Genomic DNA, 20674 nt, shown 5'->3' with positions numbered 1-20674 from the left:
TGAAACAACACCTGGCTTTGTTGTGTACTGTCAAATCTGGTTATTCAATCTACCACTAATCCAGTTTTTCCGCTACATAATCCATCCAGTGTTTCCTGTGATTAGATTTCCTTTTTCTATTAAGAAGTCTCTCGATAATTTAGAGGTTTCACAAATATATGTGGATTCACATTGCACATTGAAATATAACTTGACAACTTTATCTTTATTAGATGATAAGTAGTTTGGCCTATAATACCGTTGGTTTAAGTTAATGCCTAACAAAAGCCATCCTCGATATCCAGGGGTTACGCTTACTTTCGCTCTCTACTCCCCATGAATATGTCATAGCAAAATTGAAGGCACGCGGCCAGCTATTTGATTGGTGTCAGGTAAATAAACCTGACCAATCACTAGGCTGATACTTCTTGTCCTTTGACGATTACAACGGAGAGACGACCGACTTCAAAACCTGTCAATCTTTACCGTTACGCGACCGCGATATGCTTTTGTTGTACAACAAAGGACCAAACTAGTCTTCTCGTCTCATGCACAAGGTGCTGCACATAGAGCCTTCGATTTTGCTATGACATATGTAAGGGATGTAGAGAGCGAAAGTGAGAGTAACCCCTGGATATCGAGGATGAACAAAAACACACAGTTTAAGACAATACATATAAACTGTTTAATACATTCTAATATACGTATCCGGTCGCTGGATAAAGACAAATTACAAAACAATACAAAAACAAAAAGTTTTTTTGAATATGAGGCAACTTTAACCAATATGGATTGTTTTTACATCGAATACTCAATATTACTTAAGGATACTTGTACCACTTTCAAAACTGTGACTATGATTTAGGTTTTTTTAGCCTGTATAACATAAACAAATCGTTTCTGAAAGGAAACTCATACATTACGTAACTTTATTGAAGATTAAACATGTAAAGATGCAATAAATAAGACATCAACAACAGTGTCCTTAGAACGTAAACACATCGCAGCCAGTTTATTACAATTTGGTCGATCTGTGCTACTGAGCTACCTGCTCAACGGCAGTGCCCTGGTCAAGAACGACTCTAGTTGTTGTTATGGTATGTATGCAAAATCACACGTTAAAGTCACAAAAGCAATTAAAATGAATCCTGCAAATATAAATACCGACCGCTAATTTTTATGAACTTACCAGAGACACGTCAGTTACATGTTCAATTATATAATAATGTATATGTATATTACTTCAAACTGTCAATAAATTACAGATGCTAAATTGATAATAAGACTGAGAGATAACAATACATACCGTTGTTACTATGAACGTGTCGTGTAAGCATCAAAGCACTTTAAGTTATTGAATTCTTTTCCCTTAAACGAAAAAGAAAAGTGATGAAAGGCAATGTTTGTTGATGCTGTAGAAATGTCGTATTTGACGTATCGTTGTACAGTGCAATATTTACCTGTTAATAAGATATATACGTAACAAAAAGCTTCTTCTTCCTTAGCAAAAGTTGACATGGCTTTGTTTAGCTCTATTATCCCAACCCGTGAAGAAGCTATAGTATCTCCCATAGCTGGAATTATTTTAGAAGGCTGGAAATCGCTATCAGATAGCATGTATGCTTATATTTTGGAATATGTATATATATACGTTTTTGGATTTCATAACTTTGATTATATATGATAATTATAAGACCTCGAGAGCTACTGGAGTAACAATAAAGTTTCTCATCGGATAATAGGTATGCAATATATGTGTCTAAACTATAGTAGCTACATGGACTGTATATTATTTAACTAAAGTGGTATCTCACTAAAGGATGGATATGTGAGTTCAAGCTAGATTGTTAAATTTTGTTACAGTTTTACGAGTAACTGACAGTGTACAAATGTATAAGATACTGCAAGCATACATATTTTAGCGGTAGTCTTATATTAGCGGGGTTTTTTTGCGCTTAATTATGAATGCACTTATTGAAGTTCGTGTATATTGTCTTCTTTTGCATATGTTTTGGGTGCGTCAATACTTCAATGCGCAAATATGTTAAAATGCAATAATACACTAAACTGTGTGCGTGCTATACTAAGGATGTTAACAGTTTTATGAGTTTATAACAGAATATCTGACTAGACAATATATTTAGTAAAAATATCTAAACTATATAGTTGGTCAACTGGCGCAATAAACAACGCACTCGCCATTCACCAAGGCGGCCGCTGTTCGATTCCCGATCGGACGTGAAAACGTGGGTTTTCTCTGGGTACTCCGGTTTCTTCCCACTTTAAGATCCCGTAACCGGGCCAACTGCAGTAATCTATTTATGCTGAAATAACTTGCTTCATTTTTTTGTGTAAAATTAGATAAATATATATTTATTATTTACTAATTGAGTAATATAGTTGTATTTCTTTGTACTAGAGTATCTAATTAGAGCGTGTGAATTGTTTATAAATACTTTTAGATGCAATCAACAATTATGATGGTGGCGTAAGAGCGTTGCTGGGTGAGAATGGAACCGCTGGGATATGGTCCACCTATCCTACCTCATACGTATCAGTGGCCAACTGTCTGGGTGATCAGGTAAATAAAAATATTACATAAACCTGTGTAAGCTTGGAGGGATAGAATTATTAAAATCGTTTTTAATGGGAGGCGTCAGAACAAGTTCAGGCAACGGAGACACCTGTGTTGGACTTTGAATCATGGTCTCAATTAAAATCATAATACTGTTGACTTATATATACTACTGCATACACAAATTGCCCTTGTGGTACGGAATATGGTTCTTTGTTTCTATAAGATTAATCATGTTTCACCAGTTAAATACGATTAATCGAGGAGAAACAAATAATCGTGTTTCCCTACCTCAAGGGTAATACATGGTTTATAATGCCGAAATAAACCAACCTGTGTCATGCGCAAGGCGGTAGGCATAGAGCCTTCTATTTTGTCAAGACATTTTCCAATGAGGACAGAGAATATCTGTATACCGATAACGTTACCCTTGGATTTAGAAATTGCTTCAGCCAGAAGAGATTAACATTTAATCAATGACTGATTTTGATTACTTGTCAATATGCCAAATAACAATTAAAAAAGTGTTGCATGCCTTTGGATAGGTATCAACATTACAAAAGCTACAATGAATTTTAGAGTGACTGCATTAATGGTATTTTATATCGTCATATCGATAGAAATGCATTTGTTTACATAAGCGAGATCAGTAATGGACAATTCATTTATATTAAGGAAGTTCATGTAGAATAATAAACACACACTGTTTAATCCTAACATGCAAATAAAAAAAACCTCATTAATCATAGAATGAAATATATCCTGACATACATCAATCCCTTACAATGTATATGCTACATCGAGCGCCGGTCTCTGATCGTTTCCAAATGTGATATTCTGTATGTATCGATGTACAACTCTAATGCATCAGCCTTGAGAAAAAGGTGTATTATTTTTTCCGTATATACAGTACAAATTCGTTATAATGCCACTTACTATCCTGCGATATTTTCGCGTTATTGTTGCGATACATTCTATGTTAAAAAAGGAAAAGGTACCTTGAACTATGTTGACAGTAAGCTAGGTGGCATATGAAAAGAGGTGTATCATATTGAGGTATGAACGTATGTAAGCAGGAACGTGGTAAAACAAGAATTAGATTTATAAACGATCTACAACAGATAACTCATAAAAACTAAACATACAACGCTGAGTGATGTCCTTGTGTAAACAAATGTTATCTGGGACAGTGCAAAGACGATAACAGCGACATATATCACAGGTAGTTTGCTGTCATAGTCTGACTCAGCTGTTTTTTTTTTATTTTAACAAAAAACTAAGCTATAATAAATTCTTATACATTTCTGTATAAAACACCATAAAGAGAATGAATAATTGTGATGTAACTTCTTAAGTATTATTCAGTATCTGTATACAAATCAACACAATTCGAAATAACTTTGTAATTATATAACACAATGGATAAACGTGTTTTTTTACAATGTATATGTACATGTTGCATTCAGAAAATGTTTTCCATTTAGAAATTGATCGAAATAAGAGCTTATTATATCTATGTATTACGTAAGATCATGTTTAATTATAATAATACTTTGAAGACAGTCACACTGTTCAATGTTTTTATGACAAAGCACCGCGTTTAAGCAGTACTTAAACTAAGTGATATTTACTGGGGAAAAAAGTAAATGAACGGATGAAATAAATAAAATATTCCCTTATACCGTAATTGTGATCAGACTTGTAATGAAAGAAACCGTTGACATGGCTTGAGCTGTCAAATATCAACACACATATTAGTTATCTTGTTTTTGGAGTAACGCAAAAGTTACTGTTTGTGTTTTACCAAACATTATTATTGAAAGTAAGTTCCAACACAAGTGATAAGCAGCATTTTACTATCTTCATAATGTCATATTATATGTAAACTATTATTATCAAGATTTATTTTTTATATATCGAATTAATCAAATTAAATAAATTATACATAGTTTGTCCTGTCTAAACCTCATTCAATGGACGACGAGCTTGCAATCGAAACACAACAAGCCAGTGGTCGGTTTTTATCACCATGATTGTGCATGCTTCTTGGTCATTTAACCGATCTTTGTTAACAATAAGGCCAGCATTATAAATACCTAGTCCTTATTACTATTTTAACTCCATCTCTATGTATTTTCTAACACAAAAAAATCCTTTGAATGCAAAATCTCCTTATCCAATAAACATATGATATGTTGTCATAATCATGACCTCTTTTCCACTATGCGTTAAATATATTAGCCGCAAGAGCGTTCTCCCTTCAAACATAAAATATATACAGAAAAGTGAATTGGACACTAGAGGTGACCTTCCCTCACCTTTTAAATGTGTACGTACAAAACACATTTGAAATGGCAAAAGTATTATCTAATGTCAGCTTGTAAATTACTCACGCGATAAAACTTTCATACTTGTATCATCTGTTATTTATCTAATCCAAGATAAAGCCGAATACTTTATCGTCAACTGTTCAATTTGTCAGAATAAACACGTTTGAGTGTCGAGGTACACAAGCCTTTACACCATTATTGATTTTGTATCAAATATCTTGTTTGTAAGAATACGATCAAGAGCAGCTGTTACGATACTAAGGATCTACCGCGCTGGGATGGATAAACATGCTAAACAAATGTGATAGGTGTGAATACGCCCAGACCGGGCCCCATATTAATGAAGCCATTTTCATGCTCAGTCACGAATTCTGTGCTCAAACCAGTTTCCTTGTAACTCACTTAAATCATGTCAAATTACCAAACAATCAATTGTAAACATTGAGAACAGTATTCGGGTTGAAGTTTCTAAATCATCGACAAAATAACATTTTTAGATAATTTGTAAGCGGAACAAAAACTAGGCTCTAGCACAAAATCCTTGCTTGACCATGAAAACGGTTTTATGAATACGGGCCCAGGACTTTGGTGGTTAAAGAAGTTTTTATATCACTGCTATCGCCATATTTTTGGTCGTATTGGTCAATCGTGTATGTCAGTCATAATTGTCAGACATATAAGTATGTCGTGTTCAACAGTCGTATTTATCAGTCGTGTTTCCGTAGTAGATGTCAGGCGTGTTCGACAGTCGTTTTTGCCAGTCATGTTAAATATTTTTACTTGTCATGCGTGTTCGACAGTCGTATTTGTCGGTCGTGTTTGCCAGGCGTATTTGTCAGTCTACTACGACAGTCGATCGTTATTGTCAATTTAGTATGACAGTCAGTCTAGTACGACAGTCGTATGTATCAGTCTATAACGACAGTTGTAATTTTAACTTTAGTACGACAGTCGTATTTGTCAATCTAGTACGACAGTCGTATTTGTCAATCTAGTACGACAGTCGTATTTGTCAATCTAGTACGACAGTCGTATTTGTCAATCTAGTACGACAGTCGTATTTGTCAATCTAGTACGACAGTCGTATTTGTCAATCTAGTACGACAGTCGTATTTGTCAGTTAAGAACGACATTCGTATTTGTCAGTTTAGAACGACATTCGTAATTGTAAGTTGAGTACGACAGTTTAATATGACAGTCGTATTTGTCAGTCTTTTACGAAATGGTATTTGTCAGTTAAGTACGATAGTCGTATTTGTCAGTTTAGTACGACAGTCGATATTGTCAGTCTAGTACGGCAGTCGTTATTGTCTGTTTAGTACAACTGTGGTATTTGTCAGTTTAGTATAAAAGTCGTATTTGTCAATCTAATACGACAGTCGGGTTTTTTCAGTCTAGTACGACAGTCGGGTTTGTCTGTTTAGTACGAATATCGTATTTGTCAGTTTAATACGACAGTCGTTATTGTCAGTTTAGTACGACAGTCGTTATTGTCAGTTTAGTACGACAGTCGTAATTGTCTGTTTAGTACGACTGCCGTATTTGTCAGTTTAGTACGACTGTCGTTTTTGCCAATCTAGTACGACAGTCCTTTTTGTCAGTCTAGTACAATAGTTGCATTTGTCAGTTTAGCACGTCAGTTGTATTTGTCAATCACGTTAGTACGACTGTCGTATTTGTCAATCACGTTAATACGACTGTCGTATTTGTCAATCACGTTAGTATGACTGCCGTATTTGTCAATCACGTTAGTACGACTGTCGTATGTGTCAATCACGTTAGTACGACTGTCGTATTTGTCAAGCACGTTAGTACGACTGTCGTATTTGTCAGTAGTTGTGAATCACGTTAGTACGACTGTCGTATTTGTCACTAGTACGACAGTCCTTTTTGTCAGTCTAGTACAATAGCTGCATTTGTCAGTTTAGCACGTCAGTTGTATTTGTCAATCTCGTTAGTACGACTGTCGTATTTGTCAATCACGCTAGGACGACTGTCGTATTTGTCAATCACGTTAGTATGACTGCCGTATTTGTCAGTCACGTTAGTACGACTGTCGTATTTGTCAATTACGTTAGTACGACTGTCGTATTTGTCAATCGCGCTAGTACGACTGTCGTATTTGTCAATCACGCTAGTACGACTGTCGTATTTGTCAACCACGCTAGTACGACTGTCGTATTTGTCAATCACGCTAGTACGACTGTCGTATTTGACAATCACGTTAGTACGACTGTCGTATTTGTCAATTACGTTAGTACGACTGTCGTATTTGTCAATCGCGCTAGTACGACTGTCGTATTTGTCAATCACGCTAGTACGACTGTCGTATTTGTCAATCACGCTAGTACGACTGTCGTATTTGTCAACCACGCTAGTACGACTGTCGTATTTGTCAATCCCGTTAGTACGACTGTCGTATTTGTCAATCACGCTAGTACGACTGTCGTATTTGACAATCACGTTAGTACGACTGTCGTATTTGTCCATCACGTTAGTACGACTGTCGTATTTGTCAATCTCGTTAGTACGACTGTCGTATTTGTCAATCACGCTAGTACGACTGTCGTATTTGTCAACCACGCTAGTACGACTGTCGTATTTGTCAATCACGCTAGTACGACTGTCGTATTTGTCAACCACGCTAGTACGACTGTCGTATTTGTCAATCACGCTAGTACGACTGTCGTATTTGACAATCACGTTAGTACGACTGTCGTATTTGTCACTAGTACGACAGTCCTTTTTGTCAGTCTAGTACAATAGCTGCATTTGTCAGTTTAGCACGTCAGTTGTATCTGTCAATCACGTTAGTACGACTGTCGTATTTGACAATCACGTTAGTACGACTGTCGTATTTGTCCATCACGTTAGTACGACTGTCGTATTTGTCAATCTCGTTAGTATGACTGCCGTATTTGTCAGTCACGTTAGTACGACTGTCGTATTTGTCAATTACGTTAGTACGACTGTCGTATTTGTCAATCGCGTTAGTACGACTGTCGTATTTGTCAATCACGCTAGTACGACTGTCGTATTTGACAATCACGTTAGTACGACTGTCGTATTTGTCACTAGTACGACAGTCCTTTTTGTCAGTCTAGTACAATAGCTGCATTTGTCAGTTTAGCACGTCAGTTGTATTTGTCAATCACGTTAGTACGACTGTCGTATGTGTCAATCACGTTAGTACGACTGTCGTATTTGACAATCACGTTAGTACGACTGTCGTATTTGTCACTAGTACGACAGTCCTTTTTGTCAGTCTAGTACAATAGTTGCATTTGTCAGTTTGGCACGTCAGTTGTATTTGTCAATCACGTTAGTTCGACTGTCGTTTTTTTCAATCACGTTAGTACGACTGTCGTATTTGTCAGTAGTTGTGAATCACGTTAGTACGACTGTCGTATTTGTCACTAGTACGACAGTCCTTTTTGTCAGTCTAGTACAATAGCTGCATTTGTCAGTTTAGCACGTCAGTTGTATCTGTCAATCACGTTAGTACGACTGTCGTATTTGTCAAGCACGTTAGTACGACTGTCGTATTTGTCAGTAGTTGTGAATCACGTTAGTACGACTGTCGTATTTGTCACTAGTACGACAGTCCTTTTTGTCAGTCTAGTCCAATAGTTGCATTTGTCAGTTTAGCACGTCAGTTGTATCTGTCAATCACGTTAGTACGACTGTCGTATTTGACAATCACGTTAGTACGACTGTCGTATTTGTCAATCTCGTTAGTATGACTGCCGTATTTGTCAGTCACGTTAGTACGACTGTCGTATTTGTCAATTACGTTAGTACGACTGTCGTATTTGTCAATCTCGTTAGTATGACTGCCGTATTTGTCAGTCACGTTAGTACGACTGTCGTATTTGTCAATCCCGTTAGTACGACTGTCGTATTTGTCAATCACGCTAGTACGACTATCGTATTTGTCAATCACGTTAGTACGGCTGTCGGATTTTTCAATCACGTTAGTACGACTGTCGTATTTGTCCATCACGTTAGTACGACTGTCGTATTTGTCAATCTCGTTAGTATGACTGCCGTATTTGTCAGTCACGTTAGTACGACTGTCGTATTTGTCAGTCACGTTAGTACGACTGTCGTATTTGTCAGTCACGTTAGTTCGACTGTCGTATTTGTCAATCACGTTAGTACGACGGTCGTATTTGTCAATCACGTTAGTACGACTGTCGTATTTGTCAGTAGTTGTGAATGTGAGTAGTTATGTGTATGAACCATATTTCTTTCTATTTAATAGGTTTTCGGTACGGCCGTATTGCTGATCTGTGTATTGGCCATCACTGACGAGAGAAACATGACCCCACATAAAGGCCTCGTCCCGATCAGTATCGGTCTGGTGGTCTTCGTCATTGGTATGACATATGGACTAAACTGTGGCTACGCAATCAACCCAGCGCGAGATCTGGCGCCTAGGATATTTACTGCAATTGCAGGTTGGGGAAGTGATCCATTTAGGTAAGGTGATTTCATCACAGATACTAAGATGCATAATTTTAGCGAGTACTCATTTTCACCGCTGAAATTTATAATTAAAATAGACAAGACGATATCAATTGTTAATACCAAGGGATATATAACAGTATGTCTATTGATTTAAGGTTTTTGAAAAATGTTAATAGGATATAGGGTGAATAATTTACAGCAAACGTTTTCTTCTCATATGTTCTATCCGTATCAGAAAATACCTCATTCATTTTATTAATTGTTTGTTTATCAAGATAATAACTAAAATTCATAAAAACTTGATAACTATTAAATAAATGAAAAAGCTTTAAAGGACAATAAATGACCTTATATAATTTTGCCTGTTTTGACAAAAAAGGTTTTGAAGCATTATCTAAAAAATGTCCTGAAATGTTTGTCTTTTGCGGTACTCAATAGCACGTGTATACTATGGTAGTTAATTTCCCTTTATCTTCAGCAACAAAAAGACACGAAAAAATCACTTATTTAAGAAAGTTAACCCAGAGAAAACAGTTTCAGTTAAGATTGCAGTCACTAGGTCAGATATGCTATACTTTCAAAATGTCAAACCAATTCTTTATGGGACAAACAGGTTCATTCGTTTTCAAGTATCAGATTTTCCTATATACAGCCCGGCGGACTTGCAAATTTTAATATAATGCTTTGTTATTTCGCACCCCAAAAAATAAAACGTAACACAAGTCCGTTACTACCTTATAAATGAGCAACTCTTTTTTTAATCGGTCAAACTATTTGTAACGCATTCAAGTAGCTAAAACATAAAACAAAACCTTTTTTCATTTAGTCACAGAGATTACACCTACTTTTGGGTGCCTGTGATTGGTCCACATGTCGGAGCAGTGGTTGGAGCTTTTACATATCAACTGTTCGTGGGTTTGCATTGGCCTGATGACTCGGACGAGCATGAGATGGACCAACAGAACAATATACGAAAGAGTCGTGAGGCAGTCTACTCAGACAGCGAAGACAGAGGTAACGTGTTGGATGAGGATGGTAACACCAATAGCGTTTTAATGAAAAAAAATCGAAAATCATTTCCTGTTTTGTACATGCATCTACAGCGATTTGTAATGTGAAGAAGTATGGCAAATTATACTCCCATTTCAATGTTTGGTAATCTCCATAAGATTATCATAGACACCTTAGATATAATGTAAAGGGGATTTGTTTTATTACTGCAATTCAGATAAAAATAATACTCTTGAACTCTTGAATGTATTTTAGATTAGGTGTATGCTTTAAGGGGGATACAGGTATTTACTACTTTGTAAAATAATGCTCTTGTTCACATTTATTTTGTCAAGTGAAACTTTTTCAGAAAAATATTAAACATGTGATTATGTAGTATAGGCATTGTATCTTTTGAAATATAAAAGTTTCCAGCGGATGGAATGGAATATTCGTCATTGGAAGACACTCGTATAGATATATAGATATAAAAACAAATAAAACTGTGCATATTGATAAACAGCGGTTGGCGTGTCAACGAGAAAACAATATTGGAAACACATTTCGGAGCAAATTTTCCGAAAAACAATTATTCGGAAAAACTTGTGAGAGGAAATGTTTTCTAAAACAAATAAAAACAAATTAATAATTATTTGATGTAAATTGTTCTTGAAAATTCGTTATTGCGAATGTCGAACCTAACGAGACCCTTCAGTATGATAATATAATGTCAATGTAAACATATCTCTGGGTTTTTTTGGTGTATACTTGAATTACTTGGTTTGTATTTTGATAATCATAAATAGTATTAGGATACATTTTAATGAAAACCAGTATATGTAAATATATGAACCATTCAATTTGTACTAGATATAAAAGGATTTGTAACTTTACAATTTGAATATTATTGCATACTCATCATTTGCTTTACCACAAGTATTCCGTGCCCTTCGGGGGCATCCCGAGTATGAGTTTACATGTTTACCACGTGACAAAGTATCCCATATATTTCACATATAATGTGCTTTAGGAAAACGGGCTTTTTACACAATGCTTTATGCGACTCAATTGCATTATTATGTTGTTTTAATCGTGTCAAGAAAAGAAAAGCACAATTTTTCATTTTCAATGTTAGAGTTTCGTTTCGATTGTTTTTTATTTAATGCAGTCCATTTAAATCCACCCGGAGGATTGGAATTACAGGAATGACGTCACTGCTTGGATATAGGTTGTATAAACTTTGCACAACAGGTTAACCTTTGGTCCTGGGCACTAATTGCACTAACACAAAAGATTTTGCTTTCAGCGTTTATGATGTCGTAGAGCAATGTAGAGACAAACGTCGAATGGAAAGAACAACTGCTTCTGAAAAAGAGTTTGTAGCAAGTCTCGCTTGATATAAACATGCATATAAGAATCTGGTCGATACACTTTCGACATGGCTCTATGCATGCTAATCAATGCTAAAAAGTAATTAATTGATGCCTAATTGGCAAGGATTTATGGTGTTTATTGAAACAATGCAGCCATTCTTATATTTTTGATTTTTAGTAAAATACTAAAATATATTAATAAAAATTTTGTCTTTATTTTTTGTAAATAAGAACTAATAAGAAATAAGAAATAATTTAGCAATTATTCAACTAACCATGTAATACACTTAGTTAAAGTTTGGTGAGTTATAACAAATTACTGATAAAGATATATTGCAAATCACATACTTTTCGCGGATTTATATTTTCGTTATTATGGTTTAGATCAGTTATTCGAGAGGATTGGAATCATCCAAGGTATAAACAATACTATATTTATATTGTAAGTTTAATTCGTGATATTTTTTATTTATTTTTATTTTGCTTTTTAATACTGATTAAATACTGTAGCAAATAATCATAAAGTAAAGCAAGAACGTTTGATGACGTATTCGCCAATATTATGATTGTAGAAAGATGCATCAACAGCTGTGTAACACATATCGATGTGCGTCAATAAATTGTCATGTGATACCTCATTCCACATTCGTCTCACCTTCCAAATGAATACGAACATGCAAAGCTCTCGAAAAATATGTGATTAGCAGTATCTACCGGTTATTTTTAAAGCACAACACATTGTAATCCCCACATTGTACCCCAATACGTGTACACCTTCCTTGGTCTGGTCAATAGACACTAGTACTGGTAAAATAGCTGTAAAGGTTGTGCTCTGTTTATTCATTTGTCCAACTCCTTTTTCCCAAATGTTGAAATTTTATATACAAAATACATTTCCTCTTTTATGAAACAATTCGAACATGAACGTGAACACAGAAAACAGCCTTCACAGAACCGCAGTGGTTTCAAATCAGCAAACATTTGTAATCGTTATCAAGTAATTTGAAGTAGTTTATTAGTTAGGTCACGAGTTTGTTATCCTCCGTTTATCTTGCTGGATCACAACACGCCATTTTAATGTAGATTCCCTTTCGGATTATTCTTGATTCAATAATAAACGAATGGCAAGTAACCTACTTTGGAACAGAGCGATTTTGGTGAATAATATAAATACATAGATCCTTGAATCCGTAGTTATATTGCCTGTAGTTATCCGGTACAACGCTTCAAATCTTTGCATGTGCTGAAAGCAAATGTTTGCTAGTTTGACGGTTTAAGGTATATGCATATATCTTCTTTATAAATACTGGAATCAAATACTGCACTTTTGTGACTTATAAACATAGAGTCAGACCGGGTTATAACAAATTAAGAAAATTCGAATTATTAATTCAGTCTAAATTATTACTTGGACTCAACAATTACGACATACATGTACTTTTCGTAGGAATATTATTTTCACTTTTCACAGGATATATTTCAGTAATTGTAAAAGATGTACATGAAATGTTACAAGTTCAAAAACGACTTTTTCAATGCCGTAATATTGAATTCGCGAAAATAGGTCCATAAAATGTTGGACCAAGGATATAAAAAAAACATTTGGTGAAACAAGATCTGACTCATGTTGTTGTTGTCCATCCAGTTATGGCACGGTTAATATTTGTATATATTCTATTTCTCTTTTATTTGTTGTATTATTAACACGTGTTTACTCTTATAGCTTCTTTCATTGATTTTTTATACTAATATTTTAATTTTGTAGATGCTTAAAGTGTTTTACTTTTCTAACTTTTTTTTCTATATGAATACATCATTACACTTTTGTTGTGTTAACTTGTGTTGTAATTTTTCATGTACATGTACTAGTAATGATATTTTTAATTGGTAGTTCTGTTTTATTTATAATATACAATAATGGCATTTATAGTTCCACGAACGAGTTCTTTTTAAGTGAATGTGTATTTACAGATACATTAAACATTATGAAATACACACCATATTTTGATGCAGAAAAAATACGACGAAGTCAGATGTCGATTTAAAATGTTGGGATGCTAAGTTTACACATGTTTGACCTCCTCTTTTTCGAAATCAAAACAGAAAAATAATTTCAATTAAACAATTGAAATAGAATTCCTCGTGAAGATGACATTATGTTGTTTATGTTGAAATTTTTACAGCTGATGTGGTCATCGAAATAACAAATACTGATGATCGCACGATATGTGTAATATCACACATAACGAAATATGTTAATTAAATTAGTATACATTTGTAATAAAATGTATGTTCTTTCCTAACACATATTGGATCTTCGTTTATTTCAGATACAAAATTTTAGCTTCCAAGACACTTTCCATGATATCCGAGGAAATGGAGGGAATCTCAAAAGGCAGCTGATGTTTATATTAGGAACATTAATTGAGACGGAACCAACCTCAACGAACTAAGTTTGTAGTCTCCTTAGGCTACAGATAAATGCTATTTTGAAACTAACCTGCATTTTATTCTCAATACAAATACAATGTGAACATATCTGTCGCTTGACATAAATACACTTCCTTTTGCAGTGACAAAACTATTTACAGTGCTCCAACAAATATGTTATTTGACTAAGCTAGTGCTGGAGATTTACCGTGCATGTTTGACATGTGAAACCTTAAGACTTAAGATATACAGCTGGCCATGTTTTGGAAGGTAAAATGACATTTGAAGCTAGTTTGAATAGCTGTATTTGTATGTAATATGTGCCCATTACTTCACAACTGAATGAACTATAATGAACTATACTGAACTCACGCTGCACGCATATCGCTGACTATATCTGAACCTGTACGTATGTCGTGGTTACACATGTACCTTGGTTAATATGTCCAGTATATATACTGACAATGATAAAAGATCAAGAAGCGATAGGAGTTCCTCTTCATCATCATCAGATTTGCCCGCTTGTAAAAAAAAACTCCGTATACAATTACGTTCTTGAGTCACCAGAACCTCCCGAACTGTGTACTGTATATTTTGGTGAGGGAATACAAAGTGTACCTGTGTCGCAAGTTGGAATGGATCCCCACTTTGTTTACAACTCTGGTCAGTGCCATGCCATGCCACAGACTTATAGCTAATAGACCCACATCTGTGACATTGTCGACGAACAAATCGAAAAGACAGCCGATCGTGTATTTGGTAAAACTGAGGCTAAACTTTGCGATATGATTAAGGAGGAGGTGGCGCCCATTCAACTTAAATTAGAACTTCTAGAGAACGAGAACATGGGGAGCAACATGAGGATTCAACGACTCTCATACTCGATACTTGTGAGAAAGCCGACATTCCAATCACTCGCGATGACATCGTGAGATACCACCGTGTCGGAAGATTAAGGCAGCCAAGTCGGAATGGCCCCGTAAATCTCGTCAAATAATTGTCCGCATAAAAACTAGCGACAGTTGTCGTAAAATATATAAATAATTGAGGTACACAAACATGATTTCTTCAAATTCCTCTAAAGAGACGACAGAACAAACTTTTAAAATAGTTAAAAAAAAACGTTTTCCCCATTGTACTCGGTGTACTGATAAGTCAAAATAATTTTCAAAATTAGTTAAACCAAAGTAAGTTAGACACTTATCAGTACAAGCTATCTTAGAGCAATATACATTTTACCTCAACATAAAGAAGTCATAAATGTATGTATGACCTGACAGAAATATAGGAACGTGTGTAAATTATTTATGTTATAGATATTTTTTGATAAGCATATCTTACCTTGAAGTTATTGTTATTAGTAATTAGTAAATTAAAAGTATCAATAGCTCGTGTTTACATATAACAGAAAATGCAAGTTTCGTGTAAGTTTCAAGACGACAAGGTAGAAATATAAAAAATGTATGTACTTTAATTTTATGATGTAAATTTTATCTTGCATTTATAGCTATGAATTAGCAGCACATTGGAATTAATGTTAATAGCTTGTTACATTTATATTGCATATTTGTAACAAACCATTTAAATTAAGTTTCATATAGGGTTCAAGTGGGTATACTACTTCTATCACTATGTGTGTTTACAAACCTATATATCTAAAGCAAAAATGTTTGGCAGCTGACAGGTAAGCATGGTGTTTTTTTACATTTGCTGAATCTTTAAAAATGTAGTTTGAATAGTTTATGTTCAATATATTACGTGCTTAATACAAGAGAACTAAAGTGAAACCTCACTGATCCGGCCATATACGGTGTATAAAGGATAGTTTGATTGATCGATTTGAAATGTAGCGCAACAAATCCCAACCGTCTCGATTACCCCATGACCTACCGGTATTTTTTTATTTATTTTTTGTGCATGAACGTTTTTCCATCTATGCACCATATAGAGGTTAAAAAACACAATATGAAATTGTTAATACTTCAAACAATGCGCTAAATTTCTCGGTAAGTCGAAATGTCGGCTTAATCGTTTGCTTGATTTTTTAAAATAAGTATACAATATAAATTATTTGAAAGACTAAACATTAGTTTTTGAACAAGAACTTCATTTCATTTTATACTTAGTACATTCGTGTTCATAAACATATAATAATATACCAAAAATACACAAACTATAGAACCATTGAACTCTAGGAAATCATATATTTTTGTTGAACGGGTACTGCGAGAAAAGTTTGGATAAAATGTCTTAAGGCCCTATGTTTTCATATGACCAAATTCTAAATATTTATCTGGAAAGTGCTTGATGACCAGCAAGTTCACCAGACACCGTGTAGACTAATAACATATATCACTCTTGTGTGATGTTAGTACTGCTGAAAGGGATGCCGCGATAGTGACGTTGTCCCTTGGTAGGGAAAGGCAGGATTATCTTTCCCTATGAATACGTGAAGCGTGGGAGAGAAAAATATTCCAACAGCTTTGTGAGCATGACCTAATTTGTTTGGCCAATATATATTTTCAATATATATATATATATATTTCAGTAACAATAATACTTTTACACATCTGATTGGGAATCTCAATAACAACAATAAAAATATGCAATATAATCAAATATCCATTCATAACAAAACCTCGTTATAATGCCACCATTTGTCCATCCAAATGTTGGTGTTATTAAATGGATTGACGATAAAGCAAAGGAGACACAGTTAAGTTGGCGGTTCACGAGGTGGCAATTTAACGCAGGTATACTGTTATTGTTTTACTTATATAGATCGGAACTTGTAAAATAGAACCGTTACCGTAATTGACATTGAAAACAGTTTCATAGTTTATACATTTGTGTTTTACCTTTATTGTAATTTATTAAGACCAATTATGTAGATTATATTCTTGTCATATCATATGTACGTTGTATATGGGTTAACAATCTATATATTTGTATTCAATTAATATAACGTGTGGTTTATAATAATCATGTACATTTTGGGAGTTCGTTCAATTATTTCGGAAGTTGTATATAAATCTTCAATACAAGTATTGAAGATTTATATACAACTTCCGAATAAAAATATAACATGTAAATAAAGTAAGAATTACAATGTTACTTAATGTTGTCTTTCTATATTTCTGTTAGCACTTACAAGATATTGACTAGCCAAAGACTGGTGTGTCAAGTAAGGGCTCTGATACACATGCACCTCCCCTTTATTGACTCTACTAAGTTATATAGAACTTTATAAGCAACTGTCTATAGCAGGAGCCTCTTTTTGAAATTGTTCAACTTAACACTTTTCAAACAGCTTATAAACCACCATAATAATTCAAGTACAAAATGTGTATTTACGTAGTGACACCTGTTAATTGTGAATTTTGAAAGATTTAAAGAATGGCTGCAGATATTTTAACTTCCATCATTATCTAAAACAATTGCTGTTAAAACGTTGGACTGTATAAGCGTTCATTTCATATAAAATTGATGTCAACATGATAATATTCGCATTACCAGTTATTTGTCTTGTCACAATTTTCGATACAAGATGATAAGGTCATTCTAGCTTTATATCATAGTTCTTTAACATCTGATCATAACATTCATTTCAAATATGATTTCAAATCAGATTTTTTTGTTTTGTATTTTGATTCTGTGCGAGAAACAGCGCGTGACTTAAGCTGTTCCTCTACTTCTTTTCTAGGCATTGACCAGGCCTCGTCGATTACAACGGAGACTTTTGAATTATAGGGGAACATCAATGTTAATTGCATTGTTTTATATATTAAAAACACTGACAAACTTAGTGCACATGTCAGTTGGTCTGCGACACATATGGCAGTTACATAAACAAAATTAATAATCAAGGTCTTATGGCCAATGTTTCCACAGATATATATTGTTAAGATATGTTTGCGGTACTTAGTGGTTTCGCTAGATTAAACGCATCTTAATTAATCAACAAAAGAATTTTAGCCCTGGATGACATACAATGTAGGTATATAATTAAACTTGTTATTTTGATCTGTCATTGTGTAGTATTCAATTTGGTTACAAAAGCGATTGACATTTAAACAATGAACTGCAAAGATGTGCCAGACCTATTGGTATAACTGCCATATGTATCGCAGACAAACTCAATGGTGCGTTAAATTTCAGATATATTTAGTACTATGATGTAAACAAGTCATAACATTTTGTTTTAATTCAAAACAAGAGATAATGAAGGAAATGAAAACCATTGACAAAAAGGATATTCATGGTTTAAATCATGTGACCATCTGGAATATAGGTAATAGACATAATCTACATTTTAGTTAATATAATTTCCTTTCTAATAGCATGCATGGTCTGAAAGTAGGAAAAACGATCTAGAAACAAAATGTTCGATGTGTTTTAACAGGATTGACCTTATTAAAACCAACGAGTATCACTTAGAAAAACAACATTAACTCATTGAATAACCTAGGTATTGCCAAAGTATCTGTACACCTCAAGTGAAGTAGTGTCCCCGTAGGATGTGACTATAAACTCTTGTTTGGTGGGATGGACAATTATCCCGTATGGATTGGTGATACTAGAGAGACTGGGAACTAGTGCCTTCCCCCGTGACCCGTCAGGTGAAACAATGTAAACATTGCCGGAGTCAAGTCCACACACATATACATTGTTATCACGGTCCAGTCCGATACCAATAGGATCCCTCAGACCAGGGTCACTGTATCTGTAGTCTTCTACGTCGTTGTCTCGTCGTCTACACACGATGTCATCACCATCTAGGTAGTAACACTTTAACGTATATGTAGATACGGCGATAGGTGTCCAGTATCCACTTTTCTTCATCTGTATTGACTTTTTAACTTTTCCATCCGATGACATTACTTCCACACTATCAGCAGTACTAACCAGGATGTTATCTCCGAGAACTGTTATTCCATAGACGACGCCTATACAGCTGATTGTTTCGATTACGGTCAGTTTACCGTTTCGTAGTGTAAACCTCATAAATCCCTCGCGTATACCGACAAGTATCTCATCAGTATTAAGTCCACGCGTTATGTCAGCTGGCATTTGATCAACTTTGTATTCGCTCTTGTAGCAATAATTGACATCAAACAACACAAGCCTGCGGTTATTGAAATCTGTGACAAGTAATTCACCACTGTCAGTAAATATTCCTCCTGTCAAACAGGGCGTTACTTCTCCTGCCAGTGCACGACTACCGACCGAGAGTGCGCACGAGAAGGAACAAGTCCACACATCCACTGTTGCTGGTCCTCGCGTTGGAGATCCGACGAGGTCGGACGCTGAAGTAGAGTCGGCAAATGTTGTAGCTGAAGGTGTTGCCATCAGAGTAGCTAGCAAGGTACCGATACGTGAATCCGCATTCTGTGAGGTCGATGATATTTTCGATGTCACGTCAACTTTCGCAATGGATGTCAATTTCATGATGTCGTCAATAACAGTTCCTATATTGAGTTTCAGGTCAAATGTGTTAGGCTGCTTCTCCGTGTTTTGATCCATGTGGCGATAATGTTCCGACATCTGATGTTTCGTTTTCTCTCTCGTGATGAATCGCTGACGATCTGTACCCTGCTTGTCAATACGATTCATCAAAATATTGGAATTTTCTGAATTTGTGCGGAATTTCTTTACACAATTCATGCGATCCGAAACCTGTTTTCTGAGTGCGTTGCATTTATCCGCGAGTTCCGATTTAAACGTTATGTTGAGACCATCAAGCTTGTCTTTGGCTTGCTGTATCATTCGCGCCACCTCCACTGTTACTTCCTTTTCTTTTGAGTTCAATAAGGTCATCTCAGACTCATCGTCCTCTAACATCGTCGTTGCCTCGTCTTTGATAATTTTCCATGCTGTCTCGAGTGAAGGTTGCCCAGTAAAGGTTGTCTTAATCACATCATCTATTGGTTTAATGCGATTACAATTTTTGTGTGAAACGGACACACATATACAACAACACATGGAGCTGTGATCAAGACAGTAAACATCCAATTCTCGTTCTTCGTGGTTTGGACAGTTTTCGTTAATGGTTGTGTTACGATATCCCCCATCCTTGCTGGGAACCAGTTGGTGTTTTGGTGACACCTTGATTCGTTTGTGAAAGCTTCTACATTGTTTACAGAGTAATTTAGCGCAGTCAGTGCACCAGACAACGGCAGGATTCGATTCTCCTTCCTCTCGACAAGCGTCACAGTTCTCGTCATCCGACGTCTTTACTGTTGGGTTGATGAACATATTGTTTATGGGAAACGAGGTCCCCCAGGTGTCTACATCTGTGTTGACGTCACGTAGGCTAGTTGGTTTGTCACAGACTGGACATGGAAAGTAGTGACGGTCCTCATCTGCAGTCCTGTGTTCTTTATCGATATATGACGTCAAACAGGAACAACAGAAAGTGTGGTTACACGGTAGCTCCCTCGGCTGGTTGTACGGCTTCATGCACAACAAACACTTGTATTCTAGTGTTGGGGATGCTTCGGCCATCTTAGAATTATATTAGGACATTG

General features: G+C 35.3%; 2 protein-coding genes across 4 annotated transcripts in view; one reads left to right on the top strand and one right to left on the bottom strand.

Moving 5' to 3' along the window:
• LOC110454222 (aquaporin-9-like) overlaps window positions 1-15257 on the top strand; it is a 26388-nt gene extending 11131 nt beyond the window's left edge. The window contains exons 4-8 of one of the 3 annotated variants that reach the window (XM_021503630.1): window positions 2442-2560; window positions 9149-9366; window positions 10181-10368; window positions 11513-11572; window positions 14048-15257. In XM_021503630.1, the coding sequence (XP_021359305.1) occupies window positions 2442-2560; window positions 9149-9366; window positions 10181-10368; window positions 11513-11553 (566 nt within the window). In that variant the 3' untranslated portion in view covers window positions 11554-11572; window positions 14048-15257. Of the gene's footprint in view, window positions 1-2441; window positions 2561-9148; window positions 9367-10180; window positions 11492-11512; window positions 11573-14047 lie in introns of those variants that run through there. The other 2 variants (XM_021503631.1, XM_021503629.1) reach the window with 2 other exon arrangements.
• LOC110454221 overlaps window positions 14409-20674 on the bottom strand; it is a 33903-nt gene continuing 27637 nt past the window's right edge. Inside the window, exon 2 of the mRNA XM_021503627.1 lies at window positions 14409-20674. Within this exon, the coding sequence (XP_021359302.1) occupies window positions 18612-20651 (2040 nt within the window). The 5' untranslated portion in view covers window positions 20652-20674 and the 3' untranslated portion in view covers window positions 14409-18611.

Source organism: Mizuhopecten yessoensis, unplaced genomic scaffold (assembly GCF_002113885.1).
Source record: "Mizuhopecten yessoensis strain PY_sf001 unplaced genomic scaffold, ASM211388v2 scaffold7725, whole genome shotgun sequence".
Classification (NCBI taxonomy): domain Eukaryota; kingdom Metazoa; phylum Mollusca; class Bivalvia; order Pectinida; family Pectinidae; genus Mizuhopecten; species Mizuhopecten yessoensis.
The sequence above is the reverse complement of the archived record's forward strand: the minus strand, read 5'-3'. Positions and strand labels throughout refer to the sequence as shown.